This window comes from Thunnus maccoyii, chromosome 13 (assembly GCF_910596095.1).
Source record: "Thunnus maccoyii chromosome 13, fThuMac1.1, whole genome shotgun sequence".
In the NCBI taxonomy this organism is placed as follows: Eukaryota; Metazoa; Chordata; class Actinopteri; order Scombriformes; family Scombridae; genus Thunnus; species Thunnus maccoyii.
In genome coordinates, this window is record NC_056545.1 from 9,524,283 (window position 1) to 9,543,382 (window position 19,100).

At 37.9% G+C, this 19,100-nt stretch overlaps 3 protein-coding genes across 9 annotated transcripts; 2 read left to right on the forward strand and 1 right to left on the reverse strand.

The window, feature by feature from the left end:
• Positions 1–2: 2 nt before the first annotated feature.
• Positions 3–3,006, reverse strand: LOC121910291 (insulin). 2 transcript variants are annotated; one of them, XM_042431444.1, is made up of 3 exons: positions 2,876–3,006; positions 1,433–1,628; positions 3–230 (listed from the first exon to the last, which is right to left on the reverse strand). In XM_042431444.1, the coding sequence occupies exons 2-3, from the start codon at positions 1,614–1,616 to the stop codon at positions 67–69; spliced, it is 348 nt and encodes a 115-aa protein (XP_042287378.1). In that variant the 5' UTR covers positions 1,617–1,628; positions 2,876–3,006; the 3' UTR covers positions 3–66. The 2 variants fall into 2 exon arrangements, with proteins under 2 accessions (XP_042287378.1, XP_042287377.1); XM_042431443.1 differs by lacking the exon at positions 2,876–3,006 and having other exon boundaries at positions 1,433–1,898.
• A 5,820-nt stretch (positions 3,007–8,826) lies between these two features.
• LOC121910324 (complement C1q tumor necrosis factor-related protein 3-like) lies at positions 8,827–13,057 on the forward strand. Of its 6 annotated transcripts, XM_042431505.1 has the most exons (6): positions 8,847–10,226; positions 10,373–10,426; positions 10,525–10,740; positions 11,718–11,789; positions 12,369–12,500; positions 12,623–13,057. In XM_042431505.1, the coding sequence occupies exons 3-6, from the start codon at positions 10,614–10,616 to the stop codon at positions 12,826–12,828; spliced, it is 537 nt and encodes a 178-aa protein (XP_042287439.1). In that variant the 5' UTR covers positions 8,847–10,226; positions 10,373–10,426; positions 10,525–10,613; the 3' UTR covers positions 12,829–13,057. The 6 variants fall into 6 exon arrangements, 4 of the variants coding, with proteins under 4 accessions (XP_042287436.1, XP_042287437.1, XP_042287438.1 ...); XM_042431502.1 differs by lacking the exon at positions 10,373–10,426 and having other exon boundaries at positions 8,827–10,226; XM_042431503.1 differs by having other exon boundaries at positions 8,828–10,226; positions 10,373–10,740.
• Positions 13,058–14,255: 1,198 nt separating this feature from the next.
• Positions 14,256–17,761, forward strand: LOC121910645 (complement C1q tumor necrosis factor-related protein 3-like). Its single transcript, XM_042431913.1, has 5 exons — positions 14,256–14,710; positions 14,941–15,090; positions 16,326–16,439; positions 17,078–17,209; positions 17,343–17,761. Exons 1-5 carry the CDS (start codon positions 14,644–14,646, stop codon positions 17,624–17,626), a joined length of 747 nt encoding a protein of 248 aa, XP_042287847.1. The 5' UTR covers positions 14,256–14,643; the 3' UTR covers positions 17,627–17,761.
• Positions 17,762–19,100: the final 1,339 nt, after the last annotated feature.

A 19,100-nucleotide genomic window follows, 5' to 3' on the forward strand; every position in this document is an offset into this window, starting at 1 on the left:
GGGGGTGGTGCGTGGGTTCAGGCTAAGTTAGCCGCCGAGAAGCTAAGCTAGGCTAAACCAGGCGGTTCAGTTGCAGTAGTTCTGCAGGTCGAAGATGTTGCAGGGCTTGTGGCAGCACTGCTCCACGATGCCTCGCTTCACCATCATCTCCATCTGGTCCTTGAAGGCGAACTCGGCCACCTCGTTATCACCACCCACCGCAGCTCCGCCCGCCTTTGGAGGGAGGAAACCTGATTGGACAAACACACAGACGCTCAGAGAGAAGTCATCATCCCGATATAAAGATGATCAGGCTCTACACACAGCTCGGAGTGAGGTTGCATGACCTTTGGATTCATGTTCAGAGAGTTTAAAAACACAATGAAATGAAAAATACATTTTCCAAGTTTTAATCTAGTGTCCCCGTCTTAAGGCTGGGCGATATATATCAAATTAATTTGATTAATTCAAATTTTTGTTTTTGCATGATGTATAAAATGTCTAAATTGTGAAAATCGAGTTATTACAATATGCACAAAAAGGTTTACTCAAAAAGTAACATAGATGCTAGTTTCTACATTAGCAGCTTTGAATCACAACAATCCCGTAAACTGTGACGTGATCAGTTTCACTACATGTTCACCTGCTGCAGGTTACAGGACTGTAGTGACTCCAGGTGTCTCTGGATATGAATCAGTGAATTTGTCAGTCACATCTACGGGAAGGACAGACCGAAAATGACTCTGCACACTGATCTGTGCTCTCAGTTTGTGTTTGTTGATGAGCTATCATCTCTGGTTAACAGAAACTGAACAGATTCCAGATTCTACTTGTTCAGTTTGTCTCTACCTGCCAGGTAGCTAACGCTAGCTAGCAGCAGTCTGCACATATCAGACTGATGTTTTGTAAAGAAACACAAACAGCGACAGATCGATTAGTGAGTGGACCTTTCTGCTCTGTGCTGAAACTGATTATTAAACTACATGTGCTCTACTTAGTTGAAGCATCTGGCACTGAGGTCAGTAGCTGTGGGATAACCTTTGTTTCATATATAACGATAACAATCTTGCAGGTGGTGCGGCTCTTTTATTATTCTTGCACAGTTGTCCAAAAAAATTATGATGTTTCACTCCGGCATTTTGCAAAAATCGACCGCAAGCTTGAAAAAAGATTTCTTGGCCATATCTCCAAGCGCTACCCTGTGTTAATTATTCATGTATCTCTCGCTTCATATGTAACATGTAACATAACATGGAATATGTATGTAATCTTTCTCTGTGATCACTCATCAACTTAAAGGATTAGTTCAGGTGTTTCTCTGTGGGCAGGAACCACTTTGTAAAGCACTAATGTGGATGAAATCTGTGTTTTAAAATGTAGACATAGTCTCAGTTGGCCTCTTTGTTTTTGTGTAGTGATTTGCTGTGTGGGGTTTTTTTGGTGTTGGTCTCACCCAGCAGGGGGTCGACGTCTCTCTTGGGGTTGTAGAAGAAGCCTCTGTCACCGCAGACCAGGTAGAGGGCGTCGACCAGGTGAGAGCCACACAGGTGCTGCGGGGGGGCGACGGCCTGGGAGCCCGGCCATGATACGATCAGTAAGACCAGCAGAGAGACAGACTGGAGCCACAGTGCCGCCATGCTGCAGGAGACCTGAACACACAAATATGTTTTATATTTTTAGACAGTACAACTAAAAACTGCTAGTGATGTAGCTGTAATAAACTACTTCTACTGCAGCTACAGCACAAATACTGCTAATGTAATAAGAAACATTAAGCTTCTGTCATAAATCAATGTCATGTAGAGGATTTGAGGGGAAAAGTAAATTAATTAAAAACAGTGCTGTTGATAATTATCAGTGATAACACATAACAAAATAAAAGTGTAAAAAAAACTGTATTTGAACACTATATATGATGAAAAGACAAAAATAAATATGAGAAATAGTTGGAATAATTTACCCGAGTGTAATGTTCAAGTAAAAAAATGTGTATAAGAATGATAAATGATGAAAAATAATGAATGTAAATTGTTAAATAACATTCATGTGCAGGAAAAAAAGGAGAAGAGGAAGAAAAAAATGAGACAATATAGAGGATGAGAAGGAGAGAAGTAAAATGGAGTGAGAAAGGAGGGAAGGAACAAAAAGGAAGATTAAACAGGAGTAAAAGGATGAGAGGCTCATCTATTGAGCTGATGGAGATGGAAGAGGAAGAGGAGAATATGGTGGTGAAGATAGAGAAGTAGTGGAGTAAAAGGAGGAGGACAAATCTGTGGAGTTACAGGAGGAGACAAAGGTGTGGATAGAGGAGTAAAAGGAGAAGAGCAGCTCACCTGTAAAGCTGGAGGAAGAGGAGGGTGTGGAGCTGTAGAGAGAGGAGGAGATGGAAGAGCAGTGGAAGAAAAGGAAAAGTATCTCACCTGTAGAGATAGAGGAGATGGAGGTGTAGATAGAGGAGTAATAGAGGGAGAGGAGGAGAACAGTTTAATTAGAGTCAAGCAAGGAGGTGATGGATAGAAAAGTTGAGGAGAAGGAAAAGCATCTCACCTGTAGAGTCGGACAACGAGATGCAAATACAGGAGAATGAGAAGTGGAGGAGATGAAGGTGCAGAAAGAGGAGAAGTGGAGAAAGAGGAGAAATAGCTCATCTGTAAATTTGGACGAGGAGGTGATTGATTGAAAGAATGGTGAAGGATAGTGGAGAACAACCCACCTGTAGAGTCATCAGGAGAGATGCGGATACAGGAGAAAGAGTTGGAGATAGACGAGTAATGGAGGAAGAGGAGAGTTGGAGGAGGTGATGGAGGAGTAGCTATAGAAGGAGAGAGAGTGGCTCACCTGTAAAGTCAGAGGAAGAGGAGGATGTGGAGTTGTAGAAAGAGGAGAAGTTGCTCACCTGGAGAGCTGGAGGAGAAGGGAGAGATGGATAAGGAGACTCTCTGATGAAAAGGAGGAGCAGTTGCTGAGAGCTGGATGTGTGAGGCAGAGCAGAGGGCCTCCTCTCTCTTTATACTCCATCACCTCCACCTGGACAAGCTCCTTGCTCTGTGTGTATGTGTGTGTGTGTGTGTGTGTGTGTGTGTGTCAGCAGACATTAGGTGACACACTTTACTTCTGATTGACTGCCTCTCCGCCTCAAACACTTTACAGCACTTAGTAAAACAAACTGAGCTAATGAGCCGACATGATCTGATCACCTCTCACTGACAAATATTGATCACCAATCAGCCTGCTGAGCTCAGCAGTTACTGAACTCAGCTGAAAGTCCGACTGACAGTTGAATCCTTGTCACTTTTTGTGTGAGGAAATATAAACTAAAATGATACTGCAGCTACTGTGCAGATTTTCAAGGTTTTTTATAAGATGATAAAACTGTTTTTGACATATTTGTGTAAACAGAAACAGATTCCCATTAAAATTTATATGAATTTCCAGAAAATTGTCAAAAGCCATTAAACCATTTGCAGAAGGAGATGATTAATCATTAAAAGAGCAGCAGTCAAAGTTCAAACGATGGAAAACGTGATGGAAATATGACACTTTGTTTCATGTGGAGCTGCAACAATTAGTTGATTGACAGAAGATGAATCAGCAACTATTTTAATAATCCCTGTCTGAAATGCTCACTAGATCACCGAATGTGTATTAGTCCGCAACTGAAAATAGTTCCCAAACTATTTTTAGTACCACAGACAGGGGCGGGGAATTAAGAAAGTATTAAGAGACAGACTAACACATTGTTGGTTTTGGTCTTTTAATGGGATTTATTAACAATAAGAAAAATATAAAAAAAACCATCAGTTTTATCCTTTAATGTGCATTGATCTGTGCGCATGTTGACCCTTTTAATATATGTAACAATATGGCTTTTTCTCTGGTTTAAGGATCTAAAATTTTTTTATTCACCAACAGTTTTGTTTCCTGGTGTGTAATGATCATTACACCCACACGGGGGCGCACATGTGGCTACAAACTTCAGCTGTTTGGCTTCTTTCACTACTTGTTTCCATTTCTTTTTGTGTAAGAAAACAGAACTACAGTGCATTAACTAACTGCTCCCAACACTAATACAAAGAGGGCTTAATGGGTGCTGACGGAGCTCTTGTTGCAGCTTGTTTGTCACTGAAAGGGAAAACTCAACTAACCGTGACAGAGTGTCTCCATGACAAACTGTCTGTGACGGAGGAGGATGCAAAACAAAAAGTGTTTCTGAGAAATTCTCAGAATTAGAGTGAAGTCTGAAGGTGTCTCGTCGCAGTTACGCCACAAATCTCCCAAAAACCAGATCAGCTGCCAGTCACTGACAAAAAACCTCCATCTTAACCACTTCTATCACTGAGCTGTAAAATCCAAATTGAATTTTGAAGTGTTTTGACTTGTAAACCCTCTGGAGTCTGTCTCTTCATCTGTGAACACTGAGCATGTTTTATTAAAAGTAATATAAATGTATATCATGGAGAGACAAGCAGAGAAAACCAGTTGAAAATGCGGATCTGGGGAATTCACACGTTTATCAACAATAAACCATTCTTAAATGTTTTAAAGCTATGAATTATTGATATTTTCAGTGATTTACAAACATACATACTTTGAACAAAAAAGGTGTACAATATTTTACAGTTTCAGGTTTATGTGCTGAAGTTTTGAGATATCTGTCTCTTAAAAGTCCTTTTTGCCGGCTGGAGGGACATGTCATTGTTTGATTGACATTAGCTGGACGAACTGACCCTTTGAACCGTTCTGTCTCACCTCCATTAACATTCTGATTGGTTGGTTTCTTGAATAAAAGGATGAAGCAAACCAACAGAGCCAAGAGGAAGAGGAGCAAGGCCACACTCGCATAGGGGAAGTGGAACCTGACTGCTGGAAAATGAACAGACTGAATTTAGAGAGTATGAACATCAGGAGCAACACATCCTACCAATGGCCACCACACACAAATATTTCACTGTATTTGAGGACATTTGGTTGTTTTCTTGGAACCATGTGTGACGTTTTTACAGTTTTAAATGGAGTAACAACACTTCATCTGGACTTCAGCTTGACAGTTTATCCTTAAACTTCAAAACAGCAGTTGACAAAACAATCCCAACTCAAGGTCCATATTTACTCGTTTCATTCCAGAGCTTTTGACCACATTACACTCTCTTCATCTTCTTTATTTTGAATCATTTTTTCATCATGTTTGTTTCATCAACTGCCAAGTTGGACAAGAAGTCCCTAAAGTGCCTGAATAATGGAAAGTTTGAACATCTACAGTTCTATTACAATGAAGCAGACTCCATCTGTTGATGAAGACTGTGTCTGATGGTCCAAAGCTTCAAGGTAAGCAAGTTTTTGTCATCTATTATGAACTCATTTTAGATAATACACCCAAATTTTGGCCTAACCTCTGCTGACTGAAAACTAGTATAAGGCTGGTGATTTTCTATGTTTTTCTTATTGTCAACAAATCTCATGTTTGGAGCCAAACCAACAATGAACTGATCTACTAACAAGTATTATGTGTGTATCCAAAGATTGATATATTTTATTTCTCCGTTGTTATTAAAAACATATCAGTGAGTCACACCGCTGCACTGGGTGACATGTTCCTTTGCCACTGAAGACAGTGGATACCGTAGCTCGTTTAGAAATGGCTCCAAAGAATAACAACAGCTTCCTCATTCAAATGTGTGTCCAAACTTTTGACTACTGTTACTGTATATAAATATATACATTTTCTAATAGTTCTAAAGCTGAGGTTAATAAAATCTTGCAACCAGTTCTTGACCTTTTACCAAAGGACAAATGAAAAAGTTAAGATATTTTCAACAAAAGAGGAATAAAAAATTAATATTCTACCCATTCCTGTCTCTATCTACTTCTTTGGATCTTGTTCAAAGGAGTTTTGTGCTTGTTGATAGTAGAGACACTGCTGAGCCTTTTTTACAATGGCAACAGCAGCGTCTCCACTGTCAATCTAAACTCAATCAGAGAAGTTCCCCTCCACTGAAAAACATGTTTTACTTATTGATATGTACTTGGATTCAGTAACTTCTTTTATAACTTGATTTACTGTACATACTGGCATATTCTGCATACAGATCTGTCTGTCACAGTACATGGGAAGGGCGGTATGGAAAAGCAGATGCTTCCTATCCTCCAGACCACATTAAATAACCAAACTTTTAGTTTTTGCCCCTGTGAGTTTCCTGCACAGTGAAATGAGTTAACTCAAAAAGAAAGATGAACAGCATTAAAACGGTTTAAATGTGAAAGACTGTCTGTCATGGCTGCCATCAACTAGTGTCAGGTTAAATCTGCTGCTCATTGCCACAGTACTTAGTGACTGAAATCCTACAGCTGTAAGCAACATGAACTTTGTCCTGCTAGAATGTCATCATACAGGTTCTGTCAGACAATTGTGCCTGTCGTTGACAGATTTAAAGATGCTCAAAGACAATTATCGATGTGGTAACAGGAAACTAAACACATGAGGGGATTATTTAAGATAGATAGGAATGCCATAGAGACATCAAACCAAAACCGACTTATTCCTCTCATCAAGACCTACAAATCATACGCTGATATAGCCTGTCAATATAAGACTTTGCCTCAATTTTGGCCCTCGAACAAATGCTATCTCCTCTGAGGGCGTTAATGGTATCGGCTTCAAACTTAAATACATGACTTACGACACTGTGCTGAAATAAAGTTGTTAAAAACTTTGTAATAACTCGAACGGTTTGGATTTTATAAGCCCTGAAAGTTGCAGTGCCACATCACATCACATGTACCCCTTACAATGTGAAAGAATGGGGGAGGCATGGACTTTGTGTAAAACAGAGGCTTCTGATATTGTATCAGATTGTTGCAGAAAAATGTACCAGATCAAAAAACTATCTTTTGAAAATAAAAAGGGAGTCAGAGGTCCAAGCAGCAAAGTGTTCTGTAATGCCGGGGACCCAAGGGGAGCAATTAGCACATTTACAACGAACCAAATCGCTCTGAAGGTTTTTCCTTCGGGGCGTAGTTTTTATTCCCTTGGGTCAGCATAGGTCACACCTATCATCCACCCTCCCTAATTTTTGACCGATTATTCTGTTACTTTTATCTCCGTCACTCGTTGTTGGTCAAAACTCTTCAAAACAGGTTTTGAGCTGTTTGAGGATATGTACTGGCATATTCAATTCTACCTGATTATATCCAATTTTTATATAAGTATTGGGAATCATTTTACACCATTATTGCCAAGTTGTCTTCTGGCCTTTTATTTTTATAAGTTATTCTAGTCATTTTACACCCTTATTTCTTGATCTCCTCCAGAGAGTATTTTTTTTTTAAAGGTGAAGACTTTAATGCAGACCCAAGCAAAGTGACATGTAATACAAACACACTCAAATTTCTCCAGTGTATGATTATGATTCTTCTACCGTGCCTCTATACGTACAGTGTGATTAAATATGGTTCATGAGATTATAACTACACCAATACAAATTGTATCACACTAGCCCTTATTGCTTATAAACTTATAAAATCAATCTGCATAGCTTAATATTGTCTTGAAGCACACCAATGACATTTAATGAAAATACACCACACTGACATCTAAACTATGAGTCTGACTACTTTCAAACCTGTATCAATAGATTCGTGACGAAATTTCCTAATAAAAAATGTGATTTTTAATGTAAGATTTGGCCAAAGTCATTGGATTTATGAGGAGATTTCACAAGAAGAAAAGTGACATTCTCCTCTCCAACTGAGAGGGAGAGACAGAGAATAGGAGGTGGGGTGGGTGTGGGGGTTGGTTCATTTTTGTAGGATACAGCAGAAAGGTCTATATACATACAATACACTATATACAAAATTTGTATGAAGTTTGGTGTTATTATCCTTTATTTTACAATAATTATGAGTCTTATATGTATAATTCAGTAGTGGGGGTGACCTATGACAGTGACAGTTTAGTGATAAAGTGCTGCAGAAAAATGAAATCAAAAATTTGTAGTTCTGTACTGCAGTTTTTCCTTTATTAGGGCCCAAGCACCTAGCGCTTCGCTCACACTCTCCATTCAAATATATGAGTATTTGCTGCAGTTACTTATTGTCTCTACACACCTGACAGAACACATTTCCATCAAACTTTGACCAGGTCATGTGGGTTAAAGGTCTTTACTTTTCTAAAAATAGACTTGATGAAAATTAGGAAATTAATTTGTTTTACACACAAACTCATCAACAGTTTTCAATTTACTAATTGAAATTCAAGTGAATGGGCCCAAAACTTGCATCATTTTGATGACACAGGTGTGAGCAAGACAGACATGTCTCACCCTGCAGAAAATTCTCATTCTCACACCACTGAGATTTGATGTTTTGCCATGACAGAGGAAGTTGCTATAACTTTATTGTAAATGCTCCAGTCTGCAACAAACTTTACATGTTTGATAAGACTCCCGGCCTGAACACGTCTACATGACAATATTCCATCAGTGATGCAAGCTGGCTGAATAGCGCTCCCTACAAAATTTCAGCAAAGCAGCCCCAGCAGCAGGCAAAATAGTGGACAAAGGAAGTGATGTTTATCTCCTTCTTGCACTGTCTGAAAACAGCCCGGGTCTGAAGACATCTACATGCCCATAACAGAAGCCCTTCGATTGCATCGCAGCCTGATGTGCGCGAAGGCACGAGGGCCCGTTCAACGCTGCTTGCAACTTCCCTGTGTAGAAGAATGTATGTGCAGAGTTTGATGCTAGGAATTCTGTTTTCACATTCATCTACTGAAGGTGAGTTGGAACGTTTCTCGTAGCTCACCTTGTGTGTGTGTGTGTGTATATATATATACAATACTGTGCAAAAGTTTTAGGCACTAAAAGTGAAGTGAGGATGCTTTAAGGATGCGTTAGGGTTTAGAGCGTCAGGGTTAGATAATTTGTCAGTATGATTTGTTTTCAGGGAATGAGGAAATATTCAAAGAACAATTTGATGGACCATAAAAATATCAATTTCATGGGTGTGCTAGTTGATCCATCCAAGTTCAAACCTGGCTAGTCCTGTTCTTAACAGGAAAAAAATACCTAACCATGTAATCAAAGTAATTAAGTGCTCCCAAGTCCCGACTGACAAAAAAACAAAACAAAACAAAAAAACGTGGTGCAGGCACGAAAGATACTTCCAATCGAAATACATCAGTTTGAAAGTCGTGCCGTGATACTGGGTTATTGTGTTGTACACGTGTAAGCAGCATGATCTTTGTCGTGCTAGAATGGCATCTTGCAGGTGTTGTCAGATTGCATTTGTGCTTGTCATGTTGATAGATTTGGCCCACATAACTGATCCATTTAAGTAACTTTCAATCTAAGGTGCTTATTAATGTGACAACATTAAATAAATACAGGGAGGTGTTCTATTTTATTCTATTGTACACTAGAGAAGTTAAAATTCCCCTCCGCTAAAGAATGTGTTTTGCTTGTTTCTTCACTCTTATGTTTGCACTTCCTTGTGCAGATTGATGTACGTGCAAACTTCAATACTGGAAGGAAAATGTTTCTCCGTGCTCACCTTAAACCTCAGTTTAAGGAGTGAACTTACAAGCCTGATTTTCAGATATTCCAACTAGTTTGGAAGCCAGTCGTGTCTGGTCAAGGTCTAAAATGCAACTTTCACGTGTGTGATGTGGAAACTTGAGACCATACATGATTATAATCTTGTGTCTCATAGAAAAAAAAAAAATATCAGACACAAATAAATATTCAAAGCAGAGTAACTTTACGTGTTAAAACATCTTTAATTTGTTAGGCAGCAAACAGAATGTGCTTTAAATGCATATAAAACCATCAAGAATATATACAGATTTTTCACTCTAAATAAACTATTGAACTATTAATAATGTGGATTTTATTATTGCCTAGAAGCAGGGCTTTTTAATTAGAGTGTAACTCCAGTCAAAGTTGTAAGATTTCAAGAAAATGGAACTCAAGCTGTGATTTCCTCGTTCCGATGTCGGCAACATGTATGACGTGAAACCTGTTGGGGGTCAGCCCTGTGTTCCCTCATGAATGTTTTTTCACATCCAGATTAGGCCCCATGTTCCCTCTGCATCACAGCTGGCCCTTCCATAACAGGCCCAAAGGTTGGGGGTTAGGGTTAGGGGATAGGGTTTAGAGCGTCGGGGTTATATAAGACCAGTATGTTTTGTTTTCGGGGAATGAGGAAATATTCAAAGAACGATTTGATGGACCATGAAAACATCAATTTCATGGGTGAGCTAGTTGATCCGTCCAAGTTCACACCTGGCTAGTCTTGTTCTTAACAGGAAAGAAATATTAAACCATGTAATCAAAGTAACTTAATCATTTTAAGTCTGTGAGGTATGATTGTACTTTGTGCACATATCCGTGACGTCCAGCCACCGCCCTGACCTTCATGCCTTTTTATGCTGCGCGATAGAAAGGTCGCACAGGTTGGTAGTTTTCAGTTCAACTGCGGAAACTGTCAGTGTGAGAATGAAGATCTCTGTGTTTTTCCCGCTGTTGTTGCTGGTCTGCTCTGTCTCCACAGATCCGATTAAGAAGAAGGCAGATAATAAACTGATTGACAACCTGCATTACGAGCCTATTCCGTATCACATCCATGGTGTGCTGATAGAGATGACCGCCTCATTGGCTGAACAGAAGGTGGAGATGAGACACTTACAAAAAGATAAGTATTATGTCAAAAACATTTTGTCACTTTTTGTTAGTTTTGTGTTGTTGTTAAAGATTTTATTACACATTGGTAATGGTCCTATATGATATTTTTCTCTGAGAATTACATTTGAAAAAGTATTAATCTTTCTTTCAATACTTTTTTTTATGAAAAAAAGGAACAAAACTAAACTTTTCAATCCCTCCAGGATTACACTGAGTTTTCTTGTAATTATTGCAGCCAAAAATGCATTTTGCAGTGGCTTATCTCAAAAACTGCAATACAATTCGTGATGTTTTATGTGCTCTCTCTGTGGTAAAGTTGAGGGAATTGGGAAAAATTGAAAGCAAAAGAAAACTAACTTGAAATTTGTTGGGTTTAATAGTGTCGTCTCATATTTGAGGAGTAAATGATTACGTGTTCACAACATTAGATATGACTGTTGAATGGAGGTTGTTTGTAGACTGGTGAGTGTTTTCAAATGTGTTAGTGTGTCTCTTAGAGTTTGTGTTTTTTCGTTAGCTAAGTTTATCCTGCAGGAGATCCTGAAGGCTTGTGTAGCGTAATTTTTCCGCCGCAGAGTAAATAAATTCATGAAGACCAAAAACAAGTTCAAAGCATCTTCTGACGTCTTTACTGCAGAAACAGACTTTAGACTGAAATATGTCAAGCAGCCAAGAATTACTGCTGTCACAGATGATGAAGAGCTCAAAAAGACAGTCTGAAAATTAACTGTCAGAGAAAATAAATTTGACTGCTTCCAAGAGCCTGACAGGAGATCTTGTAAGTGTGTGACTGATAGACAAGATGCGTAAACGTGGGATTTACAGTCTGCTTTAATGTAAGTATTTCACTTTGACGAAAAAAAAAAAGGCTTCAAGGATGCTTTTGCTTGGATTAATATCTCAGAGAAATTTTCCCAAAAGGACAAGTGTAAAAGTGTGTTGTATCATCAAGTTTTTTTTTTCCAAAAACAGCTGTTGGAAAATGAGGGTTGTTTTATAATCAAGGTCATTTTATATTCGGGCCAATATAAAATCAAACTTACAACATTATTTTATTTTCAGCACAGACAGAAAAGCTGAAAGAACTGGACAAGCTGCAGACTGAAGCGGACAAGCAGAAGCAACAGCTGCAAGGTATTGTGTGGAAATCATCATGGCTCTGATCATCTCTATAGACTACTGTATCTGTCCTCTGAAATTAGTGATTTGAAGTTAGTAAATGTGAAGTCAGCTGCCCTCTCCAAGAGAAGAGGAGGCAAAATATATAAAATGTTATTAAATCAAGAGCACAAATAATTATTAGTATTATTTTCCAGTGATAACTCTCTGGCTCTGTAGAAAACTGTAGTTGCAATAATTTTATTTCATCCTGTCACCTAAAAATCAAGAGCTAATTATGTGATTATCTAGGGAGAACAATTTCAAAACAACTTTGCTGTCTGTTATAACGAAATAATTAACTTTTGATCTCTAGAAAGTTAATTAAATAACATTGTTGCAATCATGGCAGTTTTTTGGCTTACGCACTAATGATCGATTTAACTGTCAAACATTATTTTCACTCAAGATAAATGTTTGAGATACATTTCAGATAAATGTGTTTGTTTAAGACTTGTTCCAAGTTTTGTTCTTAACAGATGCTCGTAATGTTAAAAACTACATAAATAGTGGACAGCATGAAAATAATACTTCACATTGTTCTCTCTCTCTCAGCCCGGCAGGTGGCTTTCTCAGCTGCTCTGTCAGCTGAAGGTTCAAAAACTCTCGGCCCCTATGAGACACACACTAATCTGGTCTTCGAATATGTCGCCACAAACATCGGATGTGCCTACAACTCAAACACAGGTACCTGAACTCACGAACTATAATAATAAATTTTGCTTTTTGGCAATGTTGATGTCAACCTGACAGACAGATGTTGCAACATTTCCATTTAAAATAACAAAAAGCCCCCAAATGTCTCACAGGTATTTTCACTGCACCGGTGAGAGGAGCCTACCACTTTGAGTTCTACATAGGTGTACGTGGAGATAATCATCATCCTTCAGCTGGTGCGTTGGTCAAGAATCAAGATCATGTTTTTAGCGCATTTGAGAAACAGACGTCACATTATGGGAGTACCTCTAATGGTGGCACACTGATTCTGGAGGTTGGAGATCCGTTTGAATGCTGACGCAAGGATATATGACGGTCCCGGTCACCATTGCACCTTCAGTGGTCATCTGCTTTTCGCCATGTGAGAGGGAAACAATCCCTGTTTTTCATCACCTTTATGATGCATGTTTTTGTTGTCTTTAGCCAATCTTGCACTTAACTGATCTTAAATGTAATCTGATTATCTTGAAACACTGTTTCTGATTCATTTTCCTGATTATGTTTTGAATTAAAGCATAAAAAGATAATTGCAATACTTTTTGTGGACATTTCTTCATTGTTGTTGCAATTAAGATAAAGATGTACTTCTTACATCTTGTTCCATAAGCAACATACAACATTTATTAATAATCTTACAACACAAGGATCCAGTCATTATATTTAAACATGATTTTCTCTTTGTGTAACTGATAATTTTGTGCAAATAAAGAAAAGCAAGCAAGCAATCACTTTAATTATTGATAAGGGAAGAAACCAGTCTGCAAAGATGCCTAGGCATATAAGCATGTCCAGTAGGCTTCTGACAGAATGCATAAGCTACTATTTACACACCCCTGGAGACTTTTTCTATCCCAGTTTTGGCCCGCATAACTGGTCCATTTTATCAATTTTCCGTCTCAGATGTTCATCAATGTGCTCACAGGAAATAGATACAGGAAGCTGTTCCATTTTTTTCTGTTGCATACTAGTTAAAATTCCCCTCCTCTCAAGAATGTCTTTTGCTTGTTTCTTCACTCTGATGTTTGCACTTCCTTGTGCACAATGATGTATGTACAAACTTTGACACTGGAAGACTGTTCTCACATTTATCTACTGGAAGGAAAATGTTTCTCTGTGCTCACCTTCAACCCCATTTTAAAGCATGAACTGACAAACCTGATTTTTGATATTCCAACTACAGGCAGGTGACAAATGAAAGGAAAAACCAGTACAGGTCTGAATGTTTGACCGCTACAGTGAGGGGATCTGGTTGCTCTGTTATGCTTTGGGGGGCATTTTGCTGGCATGGTTTGGGTCCACTTGTCCCCTTAGAGGGAAGGATCACTGCAAATCAATACAAAGTTGTTCTGAGTGATCAGCTTTATCCTATGATGAATCATTTCTATCCTGATAGGAGTGGTCTCTTCCAGGATGACAATGCCCCAATTCACAGGACACGAGGGGTCACTGAATGATTTGATGAGTATGTAAATTATGTGAATCATGTGCTATGACCTTCACAGTCACCAGATCTCAACCCAGCTCAACACCAACGGGAGATTTTGGACCGACGTCTTAGACAACGCTCTCCAGCACCATCATCAAAACACCAAATGAGGGAATATCTTTATGAAGAATGCTGTTCCCTCCAGTAGAGTTCAGATACTGTAGAATCAATGCCAAGGTGTATTGAAGTTGTTCTGGCAGCACATGGTGGCCCAACACCTTATTAAGACACTTTATGTTGGCTTTTCCTTTAATTTGTCACCCGTCCGTAGTTTGAAAGCCAGTCTTGTCTGGTCATGGACTAAAATACAACTGACATGTTTTTTGTGGAAACTTGAGATCATAAATGACTATAATCTTGTATCTTGTAGAAAAAACATATCAGATGCAAAGGCCGGTTAAAAGCCGAGTAATTTTATGTGTTAAAACATCTTTGATTCCTTACTCTAAATAAATAATTTAATTATAAATAATGTGGAATTTATTATTGCCCAGAAGCAGGGCTTTAAATGGGAGTGTAACTCTAGTCAGTTGTAAGATTTCAAGAAAATGGAAAAGTACTCTTGTGAGAATAAAACTGTAATTATCTGTTAATGTCGGCACCATATATGACGTGAAACTTGTCAGTATGTTTTGTTTTTCGTGGAATGAGGAAATAGTCAAGGAAAAATTTCAGATGACTCAGATAATCATGGGTGAGCTAGTTGATCCATCCAACTTCAAACCTGGCTAGTCCTGTTCTTTATCAGGAAGAAAAAAGTAAACCATGTAATCAATGCTGAAAATCTTCATACCTCTCTATGCCACATGGTATAAATGTCGCACAGGTTTGTAGATGACAGTTCAACTGCGTAAACTGTCAGTGTGAGAATGGAGATCGCTGTGTTTTTCCCACTGGTGTTGCTGGTCTGCTCTGTCTCCACAGATCCAATTACGAAGACGGCAGACGATAAACTGAATGAAAACCGGCCTTACGAGCCTATTCCGTATGACATCCATGCTGCGCTGAGAGAGATGACCGCCTCATTGGCTGCACAGAAGGTGGAGATGAGGCAATTACAAAAAGATAATGAAGGTACGGTATTATGTCAAAAACATTTTGATGTTTTTTGTTGTTCTCAAAGAGTTCAAGAAAATTTCATTACACAAATACAGTAATGACCCTAGTATAAGATGATATTTTCTCTGAAAATTAAGTTTGAACAAGTATCAATACTTCTTTCAATCCTTTTTTCTGAAAAAAAGAACAAAACTAAAGTTTCCAATTTCTTCTGAATTTTTGAGTGTTTTTTGTAATTATTGCTTCCAAAAATGTATTTTGCAGCAGTTTTTTCTAAAAAACTGTGATATAATTTGTGATGTTTTAGGTGCTCTTTTTGGGTTAAATTGAGGGAATTGGGAAAAAATTTCTGGCAATGTAAAATAACATGAACTACTACCAATGAAGATTCATATGTAATCACCTCCTGCGTGCTGCAATGATGTTAAGTTACATGCACATGCCGAATCAGGCATCTTTTCTTTGGTATTTCTTCAATGTAATTTATCAATTACTTCTGGTTGTCAGTGGATGTCCAGGTTATGGACTGATCAAATGTCTTTTCTCAACTGACTCACCTAACTAACTGTTCATCAGTAGATGTCAAGAAGTTGGCCTGGCTGAGTATCTTTTCTCATTGTTATTATTACACTACTTGTGGACTACAATGGACGTCCAGATTATAGCTTGTCAGAACATCTAATCTCAACTAATTCTGTTCATCAGTAGACATCCAGAAATTGGCCTGGCCGAACGTCTTTTCTCAATGTCATTTATCAACTAGAAAATTCTGCAATTTCTGAAGAAATTGCGTGTGGGAGCTGCAAACCGCCAGACGCAGCCGCTGCCACTGCTGCTATTGCTACTGTTGTTGCAAATTTCTGCTACAGCAGTTATTATTCAAAATTTTGTAGTGGTACCTACAGGTGAAATTGTATCAAATACCACACACTTATTCAGCATCCCCATCTGTACAATTTTGCTGAATTTGGTCACCATGGAATGTTGAATTTAAGAGATATTTAAATTAATAGATAGTTATCTGCTTCACAGCTCCCACACAACTAATTCTGGTAGTCACGTCCAGATTATGGCCTAAATGGAGGGATGTGATATCAACCTGTTTTGTATGTCCACAGATGTCGTCTGCTCAGTGGGAAGTCTTTTTTAAAAAAGAAAGCTGTTGGAAAACGGGGGCTGTTTTATAATAAGGGTCATCTTATAATCGGGCCAATATAAAATCAATCTCACAATGTTATTTTATTTTTCAGCACAGGCAGAAAAGCTGAAAGAACTGGACAAACTGAAGACTGAGGTGGACAAGCAGAAGACTGAGGTGGACAAGCAGAAGACTGAAGTGGACAAGGTGAAGCAACAGCTACAAGGTATTGTGTAGAAATCATCATGGCTCTGATCATCTCTATAGACTACTGTATCTGTCCTCTTAAATTAGTCATTTGTGTGCACAGATTTATTCTGTAGACGTATTTAACAGGATAACTTCTTTGTTGTCTTATACAAACTTTCAGCTGACTAAATGTGAAGTTAGTTGCCCTCTACAAGAGAGGAGGAGGGAAAATATATAAAATGACATTAAGTCAAGAGTACATTTTTTTCTTTTTAATAACAACTCCGCGGCTCTGTAGAAAACTGTATGTAGTTGCAATAATTCTATTCCATCATATCACCTGATGATCAAGAGCTAATTATCTTGTTACAGAGGGAGAGAAATTTCTGTTTTCTCTTTGCAGATAAAAAACAAAACAACTGTCAGTAATAACTAAGTAATTAGCTTTTAGTCTCTAGAAAGTTAATTAAAAGACATTTTTGCAATCACAACAGTTTTTGGTTTACACACTAATGATCAATTTAACTGTCAAACCTTATTTTCACTAGATATAAATGTGTTTGTTTGGAGAAGTTAAGACATTTTTTGTTCTTAACATATGCTCACAATTTTAAAAAACTACCTAAAATGGGGGACAGTATAAAAAAATAATTTACATCCATCTCTCTCTCTCAGCCCGACAGGTGGCTTTCTCAGCCGCTCTGTTAGCTGAAGGTTCAAAAATGGTGGGACCTTTTAGAAGAGACACTACTCTGGTCTTCAAATATGTCGCCACAAACATCGGACGTGCCTACAACTCAAACTCAGGTACCTGAACTCAAATACTTAATATAAATAATTATAAATAAATTTCGCTTTTCGGCAGTGTTGCTGTCAACCTGACTGACATATGTTGCAATATTTCCATTTAAAATAACAAAATCTCCAAAATGTCTCACAGGTATTTTCACTGCACCGGTGAGAGGAGCCTACCACTTTGAGTTCTACATAGGTGGATATGTAGATAATCATCATCCTACAGCTGCTGTGTTGGTGAAGAATCAAGATCATGTTTTTAGCGCATATGCGAAACAGACGTCCTATTATGCAAGTACCTCTAATGGTGCCACACTGATCCTGGAGGTTGGAGATCATGTGTTTGTGCGTATGTACGCTAACACAAAGATGTACGACGATCACAATCGCTATTGCACCTTCAGTGGTCATCTGCTTTTCGCCATGTGAGAGGGAAACAGTTCCTCTTTATCACCTTTATAATGCATGTTTTTGTTGTCTTTAACTAATCTTAATTGATCTTAATTGATCTTAATTGTAATCTGATTATCTAGAAACACTGTTTATGATTAATTTTCCTGATTCTCTGTCATTTGAATTAAAGCATAAAAAAATAATTGCAATGTTTTTTGTGGACATTTCTTTATTGTTGTTGCCTCAAATTTATATATCAACATATTGAAAGCAGAAATTCAAATGCAACTTAATATTATGGGAAAAACTGGAGTATGTTAGACTTTGGTTCATAGAATAATATTTGAAAACACTTAGAGACTGGGGGCTCTATTTCAACCACACAGTGTGGAAGGTCTTGGGCACATGGACCATGTGGGCGTCTCCATGTGCACCTGCTATTTTGGTTCATGTATGTGCAGCAATACAAAGTGCAAGAGGACCAGGTGAAAATGAATATAGTTTGAAAGATGTGGTGATAAATATACTCTTAGCCAGTCACATCACTGCTCAAATAGTTCTGAAACAACTGAGCCAATCACAGTGAAGCGTGTTAATGACAGCTCAACAAATGGAAAGCTTTTCTTCAGGAAATGTTTGGATGGTTCAGAGCACCACGACATGAACACACATCACCACAAATCTGCAGACAAAGACAGATGTAGTATGTTTTTTCATCAGTTAGTTACTCAAAAAAAAAAAAAAAAAAAAAAAAAAAAAAAAATATATATATATATATATATTCATATATAAATATATATACTGTATATAATAAATATATATGGTGATATATATGGTGAAGCCGTTTGATTCTATCTGACGGACACTATTTCAGCCATAATTCTAATGTATCTCACCTCATAAATGGTCCCATGGTTTAGTATTAATGTTACACAACAGCGTTTGCACTGCAGTGTATTTCAAGAATGTCTCCAGACAGTCATTTAGTGCAAAAATGCATTTAAAAGTTGATATGAAGCTTATATGAGGCTTCAGCAGTCTGAGTTAGTCATATCAAGAGGATATCTGACACATTTACAGTCTTTTTAGCATGGATTTGCGTGGATTTTGTCCTCCATCACTTCCATTGTAAGGTCATTATGAAGGGATCTTCTGATGGTCAGTATGAACAGGAGGAATGATTACAGCAAGAAAAAAGGGTTTAATGTTTATTTGGGCTCCTGACTGTTGGTTTAAGACACACTTGAATAATTATGAGCCTGTCCTTTAATTACTGAGACATAATTTCCAGTAACAAAATTTGAATATTATGTCTTATTTGTAGGGCTGGACGATACTACATATGATCACATTGTGACTAAATATTGATATGAATATGTTGTGCATAGCTTTTGAGCTGTTGAGGACATTTGTGTATTTGGAAGCATGACAAAAAAAAAAATAAAGGAATATAGTTTTAAACGGACTTAATAAGGTTTTTGTACCAAGAAAAGAGAAAATAAATAAATCC